We start from the raw sequence: 16,639 nt of genomic DNA on the forward strand, positions 1-16,639 counted from the left end.
AGAGGGAAACAGGCATAGGTAAAAGTATTTCAAAATTATTTTTCCCTCTTATTAAAAAACTTTTTTAGGAATTTTAAAATTTGAGTAAAGTGAGTTATGGTTTGGTACTGAAAGAGATGGTAAATGGAAGCCAGGGAATAAAATAAGTCAATAGCAACAATAAAATCGATAAGTGTTTAAACACAATCAGAAGGCCTGAATCATATTTGTACCCCCACACCTTGTTAAGAAAAGAAAAACAACCCAAAAGAATTTGTATAATAATTTCTTTAGAGCACTTTATTTGATTTAATACGCGCTAAAAAATATTTACCTCTTAAGACAGTTATGTCAAATAATTTTCTGAATAGTCTACTTCTGAAATGATTAAACTGAATTTTTAAAAAGGCAAATGATTTGCCACAAATCTGCTGACGTCTGAAAAATACCTAATGGCAAATTCATCTATTTTGGTCTCTTTATATTCTAAAGTGTCCGTACAAAAGTAGGACCAAGATTTTAATCCAACAAAAAAGAAGCCTGTACATCATCTAAATCACATCTTGAATTTGAGCATCACAAATGAAGAGAAGTAAAATGAACCAGAGCCAAGTTGGTTCATCTGCCGCGGGTGCTATGATCAGGTCAGTAAAGGTGGGTTTACTCCAGTAACCATTCAAGTGGGGATTGGCTCATTTTTAGGATTTACTTACAGGTCTCTTCTAAGTCCTTAAAGCCCCTAGTCTAGGCAAATGTCCCACTTGGTGGACGGATGAGTAATCTAACCCCACCGGGTTTATTTCAATAGTTTGATACTTCAATAATAAGCTGCTTCTGAAGATTTTTTGAGAAGTCTGTTCTCTATTAAAATAAGATAGAACCTCAAAATATGAATGCGAACATTAGAAATAGACAGCATATATTACAAATCCATTCTTGATAGGAACATTAGTAAGAATACACATTAGCTTAAAAAACAGGCTCAGCAAATGTTGCTGATCTGCCAGAAGTTTTAGTTCACTATTTACAAATAAGACAAAGTGAAATACAGAAAATTTTACACATTTGGTAGTTGACAGATAACTGTTTGCCAATAGTGGTCTATCAGAAAACTGATGTGAAGGAAGACTGGAGAAGAGCCAGCTGTCACCTTCTCAATCAAATTTAAATGTACAGAAAACTGGATTAATTCTCGAACAAACATTCTGACTTCTGTGAGAATTAACTATGATCAGATGATGTGACTGGGAAGTGCAACTGTGTGGAAGTGATTTCTGGAAATAACTACTCTAACTCTCCATGACCTACTACTGAAAAGTTACCATTTTTATTTCAGTAGACCACTGAAGTTGAGTAGGTCATGTTTCCTAGACCCTAAGTATGAGTAGAAAATAAAACTACTCTTGAATTCTTTAAATGAATTTAAAAATAAGACCCAATATCATCAAAATTAGAAAAAATTATAATGGCATGACTCAATGCACATCTGCACTGGCAGTAAAGTGGAATCCGAGCTACTCTGAAGTATTTTTAACTAAGAAACAACCCAGTATGTATGTATGTGGAGGGGGAGGCTTAAAAATTGTTTTTAATAACTGTGCAACCTAATCCAAAAGGACAATTTACTTGTACACCCAGTACCCTGCACCAATCAATACCGTATGATCACATCTGCTATTGTGAACCAAAGAACCATCCTCGTTAGTGACAGAAATCCTCAAATCATTTCCCTTTTGCTTTCTGTTTTTACTTTAAAGTTCCAAATAGAGTTTTCTCCCCCTTTCTTGACAAGGAATGTGTTTTCTGTCCATTATTTCAATCTAATCCTGTGTAAGAGTTATCAGCTTCTTCAGGCAGGATATTCCAGCAACACTTAAATAAAAGTTTTCTGGTTTTTTTCCTTTTCTTTTTCATTCTTTTTAAACAACTGATTTAAATCCATGTCATTTTACTTTATATGTACTGGTCTCTCATCTGACTTTAGGCGTTTTCTGCGGGGCTGTATAAAGTCTTCATCAGAGTCCTCAGTTACCTCACCATCATCCTCTTCCTGCTCAAACTCTGGCAAAGGTGCGAAGGTCCTGTCTGAGTAGATCTCTGTGAGTTTATCTTCAAAGTACAATGCAACTGCTTTCCCTGCCTGAGCTACTTCTGAATCAGCCTGCAAGCAAAAGATAGGAATGTTCACCTATTGGTAATGCATATTCCTTCACCAAGTTTGCATGGTCTGAAAAGCTTACCTTCAAATTAATCTCTTGTGTGTCTGCATAAACTTGAACAACTTTCATCATCTAAAAAGGATACCAGAGTCAAAAAAAAAAAGGGAAATTATAATCCTTTCTAAAGTCATGAGATTGCATAGGATTGGCGACGAAAGTCAGCCATACTAGGGAGAACAAACTGCTATAACCACCAGATTAAGTGCTTTCTAAAATTCTACAGAATATGGAACCATTTTCTTAACCAAGCTCTGCTGCTAAAGCTATTGTGAAACCTCAGTAATGGCCTCATTTCACATTACTGAGGTCAAGCTGAATATATTCAAGAGAAAAATTTTGTGAAACAAATGTTATAAGCTGCTTTAAAAACCTGTCAAACTTTCAGCAAACTACTCAATTGGAATTCTATCTGTCTGCCAATATGTCAATCAAAAGTTATTTAATTATTACTCGGGCAGGCTTGTTGTCTTATCAACTATAAAGCCTATTTATTTATTTGAAAAGAATCTAAGTGCATGAAAAAATAAGATCAAATCTGGGACTATTCTTTCTAAATTTACCTTCAAAGTTAGTGAGATTTTACTAATATTCTGTGTCATATTACCATAAAGGTGACTTAGAATTTTCACATTATGAGATTTTTTTGATTTTGTGGATTCTCCTTAAATTCCATTTTCTTCTCCTATAATGAAAGTATTTAATAACAATAACAGACTTGACTTTGTCCCAAAGAGAAGAAAAATACTTTCCTTGAAATAAGTATATATTACATTTCCTTTTAAAGTATGAATAGCTCAACCTTACCCTCAAAAAAATATATATAACCAAAGTCAAAGTCATTTGCTACTAAAATTAGAAAACTCAGTATTATATACTGTGGACTACTACTATTCAAGAATAAGTCAAAAGAGATTAGCTTATGATTTTAAGGTTCTACATTTATGTGGTCAATAATAAAATCTAAGGACAAGGGTACAGATACCTTTCCCAAATGAACCCCAAATTCAGGCTATTTATCATTTATTTATTTTGGTATCTAAAATAAACAAATAGATAAGAATTATCCAAAACATACTTAACTACAGACTATTCACCATACTTATCCCAACCCTCACCTCATTTTGGAAGGAATATTCAATTTTAATTTTATTATATTAAATATGCACTTAAAATTTCTTCTTTGGAGCTATGAATATAGTATTTTACTTTTGATAGGACTTTAGCCGAAAAAAATTTTAATCACATTAGAAAACTTTCATAGCAGGGAAGAAAACAAGCAAATAGAAACTAACAAACCAAGACTCTATAGGTTAGAAACTAACATACCTCATTAAACCTTTCACAGTTCTTGAAAATCAAACGGACATCAGCCACAAAGTCATCTGGGATTTGGTAGTGTTGGGAATGTTTTTTCTGAAGCTTCTTTTTCACGGTGGATAAATCCATGGGTTTCTTAATAATTTTATAGTAGTTTGGTATCTAAAATAAACAAATAGATAGATAAGAATTATCCAAAAATGCCAAAATGTTTAATTTGAAAATGCATGAAATACTGATTTTAGAAAAAATGTCGATTATTCAGCCAACTACTTGTAAATTTTGGGTACAGTGAGATTGTATTTCAAATCATCTGGCTCTAATCCTATCATGAAAACCAAACCTTGTGCAGAGTATGGCCAGTCTCTATAATTAGTGAAAGCCCCCAAAAGGGACTTTTAATTAGATTTGGGCTCGGCGCCCATAGCTCAGTGGTTAGGGTGCCGGCCACATGCTAAAACAAACAAACAAAAATAACAATTAAATTTGGAAAGAAAACAATCAGTGAGAGTAAACAACCAGTAGCCTAAGGCCATATCTGGCTCATCAGAATTTTGATTCCTGAAGAATTCTATTTTTAAAAGGAAAGAAAAAAATGTACACAATATATTAAGATTATGATTAGAATATGATGTCTCAGCCTGCTGTGGTGGTTGGTGCACATCTGTAGTCCCAGCTACTCATGAAGCTGAGGCAGAGAATCACTTGAGCCAAGGAGTTACAGGCTCCAGTGAGCTGTGAATGTGCCTGTGATTAGTGACTACACCCCAGTCTGGGCAACATAGCAAGACTCTTAAAAAAATAAGACGTCACAGAGAACATCTTTTGTATCACACAGAAATTACAACTTACCAGCATAGGAAGAAAGATGGTGATAAGAAAAATTTACTATTTAGCAGTCACTGAAAAGTTAGGGAATTCTGGCCACACCTTTGGGCAAAAATTTCTACCTTTAAGTAGAGACAAAGAAGCTATTTAAATAGTCTATGAAAATAAAATATTTGAACATCATTTTCTACTGTGAAATCCCTGAATTTGAAGATGAGACAGACTTTATAAAATCAGATAATTACTACTTACACAATACATCCTTTTGTGGTCTAGAGCCCTTTTATGCTTTTTTTTTTTTAAATAGAGTCTTACTTTGTCACCCTCAGTAAAGTACCGTGACATCATAGCTCACAGCAACCTCAAACTCTTGGTCTCAAGCAATTCTCTTGCCTGAGCCTCCTGAGTAGCTAGGACTACAGGCGCCCACCATGACACCTGGCTATTTTTAGAGACTAGGTCTCGCTCTGGCTCAGGCTGGTCTTGAACCCGTGAGCTCAGACAATCCACCCACCTCGGCCTCCCAGAATGCTGGGATTACAGGCATAAGCTGCCACATCCAGCCCCCTTTAATGGTTTAAAATTCATTTCTTAGCCTACCTAGTAAACAAGCCAACTACCATTTAATATTCTATAGCATGCCTGGTATGCAAAAATACACCAATCAACAAATGACAGCTAGCAAATAAAACGTGTATAGCACATTATTGTCTCACTTATTAGGCACTGAGCACTTCTAGTCTTACCCTTACAGTAATATTTCACAGCCTTTATTTCTAATAAAAATCTATGACTACAGACTGCTAAACGCTTTATATAGGTTACCTTATATAATCCTCAAAACATCTCAATGAGGTAAGAAACAGTATCAAAAAAGAAAGTTGATTTTTAGAAAGACTGAAGAGCTTATTCAAGAAGCCTGAGTTATATTAATAATACAAGCAGTCTATGGCCAGAGCTTAATATTCTAAGTTCCTTATGAGACCTCTTCATCAGGAAGGTACTAAGGTAGGCAACTCACCGAAGCAGGAACAGGCTCTTGGAATTCAATACTTAATTCATGGCAATAGAGGTAAAGCAGAAGACGTTCACATTTCTGGCCCAAACAAGGAAAGGAAAACACATGAAATATTTTCCCCTAAGATATTCTTGAGAATGAGAACTATATAACTACAAGGCATGATTACAACAAACTGAACATAAGCCTCCTTCTTACTAGCTATCCAACTAAATATACACAAAATGTATGCAAAAAGAAAACTGCCTTGCTTCCCATTTAGTTTCGAGATCATCTTCTACTTTAACATAAGAGTGCTTTTATTTTAAGAAGGCAACTAAAGTAATGTATTTATTAACTCTTAGTTATACAAAGGAAAGGAAATCACACTTGGTACAAAAAATTATAGATTACTTGGTAATAAATAATCACTGTTGTTCCTCATTGTTTTTTTTTTTTTGGTTGTTGTTGTTGTTTTTATTGGGGATTCGTTGAGGGTACAATAAGCCAGGTTATACGGATTGCATTTGTTAGGTAAAGTCCCTCTTGCAATCATGGCTTGCCCCCAGAAGGTGTGGCACACACCAAGGCCCCACCCCTCTCCCTCCTTCCCTCTCTCTGCTTGTTATTCCCTGAGGCAGGGAAGACAAATGTTATTATCCCCTTTCTTCCAATGACTTCACTTACATTCAAAATAAATAAAAACTGTCTTTGTCAATACAATTGTAGAATTTTTTAAAAATACAATCAGGAATAAACTAAAGGGTATTTTACATTTGTGGTTTTCTATTTACTTATATTTATCTTAATATAAGTTTGTATACCCTTAACATACTTTTTTTTTTTTTTTTTTTTGGAGACAGTCTCAAGCTGTTGTTGCCCTTGGTAGAGTACCGTGGCATCACAGCTCACAGCACCCTCAAACTCTTGGGCTTAAGCCATTCTCTTGCTTTGGCCTCCCAGGTAGCTGGGACTATAGGCACCCACCACAACACCCGGCTATTTTTTTGTTGCCGTTGTCATTGTTGTTTGGCAGGCCCGGGCTGGATTCAAACCTGCCAACTCTGGTGTATGTAGCTGGCACCCTAGCCGCTGAGCTACAGGCGCTGAGCCCACCTTAACATACACTTTTTCTTCACAGATAATTGATAGAGATTTTGCAAATATATATGCAGTACATGAGATTAGAAGCAAACTTAACTCTAATGACCATGCAACAATGTAAAGGTATTTTGTCTGTGGAAATCCAAGACTTCAGAGCAGATCAGTAGAAATAAGAGAAAAGGATTTTGAATTTCATTTTATTATATGACAATGAAAAAGCTCTATGAATCCCCAACAATAAAAAAAGTATGTATTAGAAAAAAATGAAAAAGCTATTAGAGGATTTTAGGCAAGAAGTGATATACTTTTTTTTTTTTTTGGAGACAAGAGTCTCACTACGTTGCCCGCAATAGAGTGCTGTAGTGTCACAGCTCACAGGAACCTCAAACTCTTGGGCTTAAGTGGTTCTCTTGCCACAGCCTCCAAAGTAGCTGGGACTACAAGGTGCCCGCCACAAGGCCTGGTTATTTTGTTGTTGTTGCGGTTGTCATTGTTTATCAGGCCCAGGGCTGGGTTCGAACCGGCCTGCCTTGGTATATGTGGCTGGCGCCCTAACCACTGAACTATGGACACTGAGCTGATAGACATTTATTTTTTAAAAAAAGAATACTCTGTTCAGTATAGAAAATGGACTGTGAAGGGCAACAATAAAAGCACAGAGATCAGTTAAGAGATTATTGTAATGTTCCAGATGAGAAATTGTGGTGGTTATCGAGGGTGGGGGGAGTAAGAAAATGGTATTACAGTTATTCTTGATTCTTTCATTTCTAATAGATTTCTAGCCTGAGCAATAGAGGTAAACGGTGCCCTTCAATGAAGAGGAATACTGGGGGAGGAGTACAGTTTTTTATGTTATTTGCTTGTTTTTTGTTTTTGAGGGAGAAGATTAGAAATTAAGGTTTTCAGTTAGGACATGTTAAATTTGAGGACGATGCATAGAAGAGTCTAGAGTTCAGGGTTAGAAAGATTTCAGAACACATCAATGTGCCTTCAATATATCAACAGATGATAAGATTAAAAAATAAAAATCAGGGCGGCGCCTGTGGCTCAGTCGGTAAGGCGCCGGCCCCCTATACCCAGGGTGGCGGGTTCAAACCCGGCCCCGGTCAAACTGCAACCAAAAAATAGCTGGGCGTTGTGGCGGGCGCCTGTAGTCCCAGCTACTTGGGAGGCTGAGGCCAGAGAATCGCTTAAGCCCCGGAGTTGGAGGTTGCTGTGAGCTGTGTGAGGCCACGGCACTCTACCGAGGGCCATAAAGTGAGACTCTGTCTCCACAAAAAAATAAATAAATAAATAAATAAATAAAAATCAATGTTAGTTATATGTACAATACACAGGGGAAAAGATGTATATAAGCAGACACCTACAGAATTCCTAATAACAAATCAATTTATTTGACACTTACCCTTTGGTCCACGGGGTTTAATCCCTGTGCAGTTTTCCCTTTCTTACTATGTTGCAAATTATCACAATCATATTCAACTTCTGGCTTCCCAATATCTCTACAAAATGTGCATATCCAGTCCCCACTAAACAGGGAAATAGGCAATTAGTTAGTGCAATTACGACAAAACCCATGCTATAGAAGCTAGTTCCCTAGAATTCAGTTTCAAAATCCTGACATTCCAGTAGATGTTACTATCTAAAGGAAAGAAAAACATGAAAAGCCTTAATTTCAAGAGCAAACTGCCAATGCTTTTCTTTTCTGAAAGAGTAAAGAAAAAGAAGGTCCTCATTACATCTTTAGCAATGACTGTACCTCCTAAGACTTAGGTGAGAATTACAATTCTTTTGGAAAACATTCTGTTTATATATCTACTCATTTTCCAATCTAAAATGCTGAATCTTTCAAAGAGGGTGGCATTATTCAATTAAAATTATTGCCACTCAAGAATCTGAAAAGAAAATAATTATTTTTAATCTATAGCAAGAAAAAAGCTGGGTTTCTCCCCGGAGATTGCTGGTTTATTTTCATTTAAAAGGAAATTGGAAGTTAGGAAAGGGGAAATTAAAAAAAACAAATATGACTATTTTATGGTCTCTGAAATCAATCAGATATAAGAGAGTGCATGAACATAAAATATAAAATGTTAACTAAAGGGGAAGACTTAGAGCTTTTCTAAATCAAACCCTACCACTTATACAGAACCTGATCTCTGCAGATCAGTGAACTGCCCAAGCTCACGGTAGAGTCACAACCAGACTATGGGTTTTGTAATCTACCTGGCCCCACACATTTGTTCCATCTTCCTTGTGCACTCAGCAATGAGTGTTTTAATGGTTGAAACCACATTTAGTGGGCACAGGGCATATCAGTTTGAAGACAAAGCTCATATTCTCCCCCAATCTCTTTCTATTTATCTTTATCCCAAGATCTCCTTTACAAGGAATTCAATAACTGTCTATTCTAATGAGTTGATGTCTAAAACACATTCCTATTAGCTGATCAAAGGAAAAACATGAGAAATCTACATATGCTATGAGTGCTTTAGGCAGGCACTACCAATAAATTGTTTCCCATGATCAAGAGGAAACTATCCCCACCCCTAAATCCCAAGTTATTAAAGGTGTTTTTATAGAAACTTTGTTTTTTCATTAAAATGTCTTTTGAAAGCTCTCAAACATTAGAGAAGTTTTGGGTATTATCCAATAAAGCCTCCTCAAATTTAATGACATTTATAAATAAAATTACTATTGTAGACCCTATTAATGATAGTGAAACTAAAAATTTACATTCCAAAAGGAGATAGATTTTCTCCAACACAATCCTCTTGCTCCTCTTAATTTAGAATTTTATCTATTAATAATTTGCTTGCACTGAAAATACACTGAAGGCCAAAAGATGAAATCTAACTACTCTTTTAACATTAGTATGTCACTGAGATCAGGGATATTCTATCATTCTGTTAGTCTCTCTGGAACATAATACCAAAAGAACAAGAGGCTCCCTGTTTTACAGCAACACTATGTACTGAAAACAACTTTCTATTTTTTTCCAGCTTATAAAAATAAACAAAGTAACAAAAATCAATTACTTCACAAGTACCTTGGAAAGCTAAGAAGTGTTGGAACATGACAAGTTAGATGAAAAACCTTTGGACATTTTTCACAGCACAAGAGATCCCCTCCATTTTGGCAGACAGCACACCAATCTTCATTTGGATCGTCATCTTTGCTGTTGCCATCTCCTCCAACCCTTGCTGATCTGTGGATGAGGCTTCGAATTGAGGACTTTCCATTAACAAGGCTGCTGAGCCCTGACTGTTTGCAGCTTTCATTCATATCTGTAGGTTCAGTTTTCACGTGGTTTTCCAGGCTTGCTAACGCATCCAACTCACTCTCTAGATGTAGGTTAGTTGAGAGGGGCGGTGTCAAACTACTCTCAGGACTGCTCAACTAAAATAAAACAATGACAAATTCTTGAAGAATCATTTTTTTTTGGAGACAGTCTCACTGTGTCACCCTGGGTAGAGTGCTGTGGCATCATAGCTCACAGCAACCTCAAACTCTTGAGCTCTAGCGATTCTCTTGCCTCACCCACCCGAGTAGCTGGGACCACAGGTGCCCATCACAATGCCTGGCTATTTTTAGAGATGGAGCCTCGCTCTGGCTCAGGCTGATGTCGAACTCCTGAGCTCAGGCCATCCACCTGCCTTGGCCTCCCAGAGCGCTAGGATTACAGATGTGAGCCCGGCCTTGAAGAATCATTTAATCTTTACTGTATGCAGCGTATTTAAGTTATACCAATATGCATATAAATATAATGACAAATTATTCTATGAATCATATTAGTGACATAAAGAAATGACAATAACCCCAAAATTATATAGGCATGCTGATGTATGATTTTTAGGGTTCTGTCTAATACTGGTTCACTGAGATTAAGAGGAAATTAATTAAACCGTTAAACACACTGAGTGGGAGTGAGCATAGGGTTATACTTTTCTTACAGACAGATAGTTATGGCATACTACTTTTCACACCAAAACATTCTGCATGTAGGAAGAATGTGAAAATGTAACAAATCTTTCCAAACCAAGTTCTGCTACAAAACCAAAGCTAGAGCAGCACCTGTGGCTCAGGGAATAGGGCGCCGGCCCCATATACTGGGGTTGGCGGGTTTAAGCCCAGCCCCGGCCAAAACTGCAGGAAAAAAAAAAACACCAAAGCTAAATCTCTTGTTCTACTAAATCTATATGCACTGTGTTGAATATACCAATACCATGAGATGGAATTCCTACGTGCCAATCATGTAGAAAGTGAGACAGAAGCACAGACAGGAATAAAAAAATTTCAAAATTTCTAAGAAAGGAAACTCTAGAATATATAACTCATAAACCAAAAGACAATCCTCTCAGCCTAAAGACGTTTTCACCAATAAACTTATTTTACATTAGCAATCTTAATGCTGAGTACATAGCTCCAGGACAATGCCTAGGATTTTCTGTGGCCTGAGATGTGACTACTGAGATAATTAATAATTTCAGAACAAGACAGAACTGTATCATGGCAAAAATATTAACTAAATATAAATTCAAAGATAATTTCAAATAAACATTTAAAACACATCTTTTCTAACAAAGAAGTTGCATTAGATAAAGAGATATCTGGCTTGTGTCAGACACGAACATTTAAAGATAAACAAATTACCCTCAGAAATATTCATCACGCTTAATATACTCAGAGATGAAAGAATCAGCAAAGCAACTTCTTTAAATCCCTATCAGACCCCTGTAGGAGCTTACCATGCAAGCACTTCTCCTACCATCTTCTGTCTTTTCTTGTTTCACAGCTCCTGAAAAGCTACATATTTCATCTTCAGTCCCAGGTTCTTGCTTGACCTTCACTTGATCAGACTTGAAACTAAGACTTGACTTCTCGGCAGTTCTTCCTGATGACCCACAGCTAATAAAAACAACACCTAACGGTCACGTATGTTTGACAGTATGATGTAAATAAAAACAAGTACATAAAAAACAACGTTCACTAAAGCAAAGGATAGAAGATAAGGATACCTCATAATGCAGTTAGGAAGAAAGTGGTATAAGCCTGGTTTCAACCTCTTTAAAAATGTAGATAAAACTTTCAGAAGACCCTAAAAACACATTTCATGGTAAATCATTTAAGGAGTCTAATGAACAATTATTATATTCACAGGCCAGTAGTATAGAACGTCAACGATTGCTGCTTTTACTAAAAATAATTTCCGTTCTTCTATACATTCCCAGACATATAATACAGTGTTATCAACAAAAGTTGTTCATGAAGCCTCTCCAAAGACAGGATATTTTGGCTTTTGGGAAATGGGGATTGGGACAAGAGGATAACAAGTGGCAAACAACCTGAACATCCTTATTTGAGTCAAGGGAATGGGAAAAAAAGCAAAATCTATTAAGAGACGTGAATAGGCTCGGCACCTGTCCCTTAGTGGTTAGGGCAGCAGCCACATACACCAAGCCAGGCAGGTTCTAGACTGGCCAGGGCTAAACAACAATGACAACTGCGGTAAAAAAATAGCCGGGCGTTGTGGCAGGCTCGTGTAGTCCCAGCTACCTGGGAGGCTGAGGCAAGAGAATCACTTAACCCCAAGAGTCCGAGGTTGCTGTAAGCTGTGACACCACAGCACTTAACTGGGGACGACATAGTGAAATTGTCTCAAAAAAAAAACTTAAAAAATGAAATGTGAATAACTGTTAAGAATGTATTGCTACTAAGAATGAATACCTCTTCCACCGAGTTAGTACTTTTCTTCTACAAGCACTTATTATATTTAAAGTATAATTAAAAAGCCAAGTAATCATTTAATAGGAACAATTTTCATAATGCATACACGTATACATATATACAAGTAAAAAACATTTATATAATACCTTAAATAAAATCTTTCTTGCAATATACTAAATTATTCCAACTAGAAGAGTAAAAAGGCCAATACTGTAATCTAAAATCATCCACATATATTCACACACATAGGCACACATGCACTTCTATTTCTTGACTGTCTACCAAAAAAGCCTCAGAAACAATGAATGATTCAGTAGCAATAAGTGTCCATAGCATATTAACTCCAAACACTATTTTTCTACTAACATGACCAGGATTTCTTGTAAAAACAGCTGAATCCAGGTCTGAAGCAAAAAATGTACAAGATAAACCTGGAACATTGTTTCCTAGGAAAAAAGGAAGATTTTAAAGAGGATGTGTTATAGCAAAAGGATTAAGAAACAAACTTGAAAAAACTTTTGACAGGCCAAAGATAGAGTAACTTTAGCCATTAATAAAAAACAGCAACCATAATGAACTAAAACATATAAAAATGGAAGGGGGGGGTTGTTTTTTAAAGAGACTAAATCTTGCTCTGTCACCCAGGCTGGATGCAGTGGCACTATCATAACTCACTGCAACCTCAGACTCCTGGGTTCTAGCAATTCTCCTGCCACAGCGTCCCAAGTAGCCAGGACTACAGGTACGAGCCACCACACCTGGCTTATTTTATAAATTTTTCTGTAAAGATGGGGTCTCACTATATTGCTCAGGCTGACCTCAAATTCCTGGCCTACAGTGATCTTTCTACCTTAGCTTTCCAAAGTCCTAGGAGTACAGGCATGAGCCACAATGCTTAACTTAAAATATGTTTATATATTTGAGTTCAGGTAATAATAAAACTCATTGATCACTGTTGGAGGGTGCTGGGATTCAACTCATTACCATGAAAGCAGGTTAGTAAAGAAATCAATTTATCCTACAACCTTTCCTAAGAGCTAATGACAGAAAGTACTATCCTACAACCTTTCCTAAGAGCTAATTTATTCCAAACTAATAAAGAAAAAAATGATACAATTCAAATATAATTTCTCAGCCAGTAAAAAAATTATGAGAGCTAGGCAATGGTTACTAATGGTTACTATCCGGCCAGGCCCAATGGTTCATGCCTGTAATCCCACCTAGTCTGAGGCAGGCAGATCATCTAGCACAGCAGTTTGAGACCAGCCTGAGCAAGAGAAAGACCTTACTTCTAAAAATAGCTGGGCAGGCGCCTATAGTCCCCAACACAACAGCACTCTACCAACGGCAACAAATGAGACTTTAAAGAATGGCTGCTATCACAAAAAACCCCAACCAGACAAAATGTGTCCCTGATCGAAGCATAATATTATCACCATCAAGTTTTTTTGTCTGTTTTTTTTCCTGAGACGGTCTTACTCTGTTGCCCAAATTAGAATGCAGAGGCATCAGCATAGCTCACGGCAACCTCAAACTCCTAATTTCAAGCAATCCTCCTGCCTCCGCCTCCAGAGTAGCTGCAACTACAGGAACCTACCACAATGCCTGGCTGGTTTTTGTATTTTTTAGTAGAGATAGGGTCTTACTCTTGCTCAAGCTGGTCTTGAATTCTTGAGCTCAAGTGATCCTCGTGCCTTGGCCTCCCAGAGTACGAGGATTACAGCTGTGAGCCACTGTGCCTGACCACCATTAAATATTTTTGCCCTCTCTCCCCTTCAATCAAATCTAAATCTGATCAAAGCTCTTGATCTAAATACTAATGTAGGGCAGCACCTGTGGCTCAGTCGGTAAGGCGCCGGCCCCATATACCAAGGGTGGTGGGTTCAAACCCAGCCCCAGCCAAACTGCAACAAAAAATAGCAGGGCGTTGTGGCGGGCGCCTGTAGTCCCAGCTACTCGGGAGGCTGAGGCAAGAGAATCGCTTAAGCCCAGGAGTTGGAGGTTGCTGTGAGCTGTGTGATGCCATGGCACTCTACCAAGGGCCATAAAGTGAAACTCTGTCTCTACAAAATAAATAAATAAATACATAAATAAATAAATACTAATGTAGACAAAAAAAAAAAAAAAAAAGGAGGCAGGGTTTTTTTTTAAAAAGGAGAGAGAGGAGGCTGGGGCACCATGGCTCAAGCCTGTAATCCTACCACTTGGGAGGCCCAAGAGGGTGGACTGCCTGAACTCACAGGTTTGAGACCAGCCTGACCCAGAGCGAGACCTCATCTCTAAAAATAGCCAGCGCTGTGGGGGGTACCTATAGTCCCAGCTACTTGGGAGGCTGAGGCAAGAGAATCGGTTAAATCCAGGAGTTTGAAAAAAAAAATGGGGGGTGAGGGGGTAGCGAGGGGCGGGCTTTATTGCCTAGATGAGAGTGTGTGTGTGTGTGTGTGTGAGAGAGAGAGAGAGAGAGAGAGAGAGAGAGTCTCTATTGCCCAGATTGGTCTTGAACTCCTAGCCCCAAGCAATTCTCCCATCTTAGCCTTCCAAAGTACGAACACTACAGAAATCATCCACATCATCAACAGACAGAGTAAGTAACAAGATGGAGAAATAGGGAAAACTCCACAGAAGAAAGAACTATATTTTTACACAATTGGTAATAATGTAAATGTATAAATTAATGGCAACGTAAACAGCTTATGTTAATCTGATTCAAAGAAATCATTTGTTTGAAAAGAGGAATTGGGAACTCTGAGCATTAACTGGATCTCTACTGGTATTAGAAAGAATGAGCTGTTAATTTATTATGTGTGATGATGGTTCTGTGGTTATGTTCATATATTTGTAAAATTCTTATTAAATGACATGTACTGAGATACTCACAAGGGAAATGATGTCTTGAGATTTGTTTCAGAATAATCCAGACCAGAAGCAAATGAGTAGGAGTATAAGAGAAAAAAGACTAGCTTTAAGTTGATCATTGCTGAAGCTAGGTGGTAAGTATAAGGGGGTTCATTGTAATATTCTACTTTTATTATATATTCTTAAAACTTTTCTTAATAAAAAGTAAAAAGAATGGTGCCTGTGGCTCAGTGGATAAGGCGCTGGCCCCATATATCGAGGGTGGCAGGTTTGAACCCAGCCCCAGCCAAACTGCAATAAAAAAATAGCCGGGCGTTGTGGCGGGCACCTGTAGTCCCAGCTACTCGGGAGGCTGAGGCAAGAGAATTGCCTAAGCCCAGGAGTTGGAGATTGCTGTGAGCTGTGACACCACGGCATTCTACCGAGGGCAACAAAGTGAGACTGTGTCTCAAAAAAAAAATAAAAAGGAAAAAATAATAACATAATACTTACCTGCCTCGACTGCCAGTACTGGAGGTACTAGGGGGTCTCACAGGTGTGTGAGAATTGGATAAACCTACAAAATAGTAAGTCAAAATGAATATAAATCGCATATAAAGATATCTGGAATTCTACCCACCAGTTATAGAACTCAAGATTATAATAATTCAACTTTAAAATTCTTAGAAATCAAGCCAAGTCATAAAGCCAGGGATGGTATGACACTGACCAGTTTCTCCCACCTGAGCCCAGACACCATTTCAGAATCCTCCTCAGAGCACCACTACCCAATTAACAATATCTACCAGAGAGAAAGCTATCTGCCATCTCTCCCAAGTCATATGATAAAATATTCTACTTGAATTCCCATTCATTATTCTTGTTAGTTCTAAAATAATTCTTATTAAGCCTCAAAAAACTTTAAGCAAAATCCACATTTAAATCTGAACTGCTCCTTCCTCTAGAAATAAGCAGGTGGTCTGTTGCAGTGTGGAAAAAAATAACATTTACTTTACATCAGAAAAATATATTCTATAACCACTTCTGGACTGTTAACCTGTGAGTTGCTTCTATCATGCATTCATGAGAGTCCCAATTGATTTACCCGGTAATAGGGTTAATACAACTGGAATTCTGGAAGAGAACTAAACATCAGATATTTTAATAGATTCCTGCAAATTTTAAGTTTTCATTTTAAAATTACTATTTGAAAATTAACTTGTTTTCCTCAACTCTTATTCTTATAAATAATTTTTCATTATTTTTACAAAGTCTTTTAAAATTGAGTTGAAACCCAAGACCTCTTCAAATGACCTTCTGTATTATAAAATATAAGATATAAAAAGTAAATATATATACAAAACTCAGCAAAGAATATGAATACAGTAATGGTTGTATAGTTTTAGAGATGTGAAGAGCACAGATTACAGATACATATTAAAATTACTTAAGGTAGCTAAAGAGTGCTAATAGCATTTGAACAAACATAATTACAAAGATAAGAACAAATATCTGTTACTATGATGGTTAATTTTATGTGTAAACCTGACTAGGATATGATATCCCACCGTTTGGCCAAATACCAGCCTAAAGGCTGCTGTGAAGGTGTTATTTAGATGTTATTAACAGTTAAGTC

General features: G+C 37.1%; 1 protein-coding gene across 1 annotated transcript in view; it reads right to left on the reverse strand.

Annotated features, from left to right (window-relative positions):
* Window positions 1-252: 252 nt before the first annotated feature.
* TRIM33 (tripartite motif containing 33) overlaps window positions 253-16,639 on the reverse strand; it is a 132,699-nt gene continuing 116,312 nt past the window's right edge. The window contains 8 exon segments of the mRNA XM_053590508.1: window positions 253-2,140; window positions 2,220-2,270; window positions 3,525-3,677; window positions 5,365-5,439; window positions 7,850-7,973; window positions 9,491-9,840; window positions 11,190-11,349; window positions 15,517-15,580. Coding sequence (XP_053446483.1) covers window positions 1,928-2,140; window positions 2,220-2,270; window positions 3,525-3,677; window positions 5,365-5,439; window positions 7,850-7,973; window positions 9,491-9,840; window positions 11,190-11,349; window positions 15,517-15,580 — 1,190 coding nt within the window. The 3' untranslated portion in view covers window positions 253-1,927.

The sequence above is a fragment of the Nycticebus coucang genome, chromosome 5 (genome assembly GCF_027406575.1).
Source record: "Nycticebus coucang isolate mNycCou1 chromosome 5, mNycCou1.pri, whole genome shotgun sequence".
NCBI classification, from domain to species: Eukaryota; Metazoa; Chordata; class Mammalia; order Primates; family Lorisidae; genus Nycticebus; species Nycticebus coucang.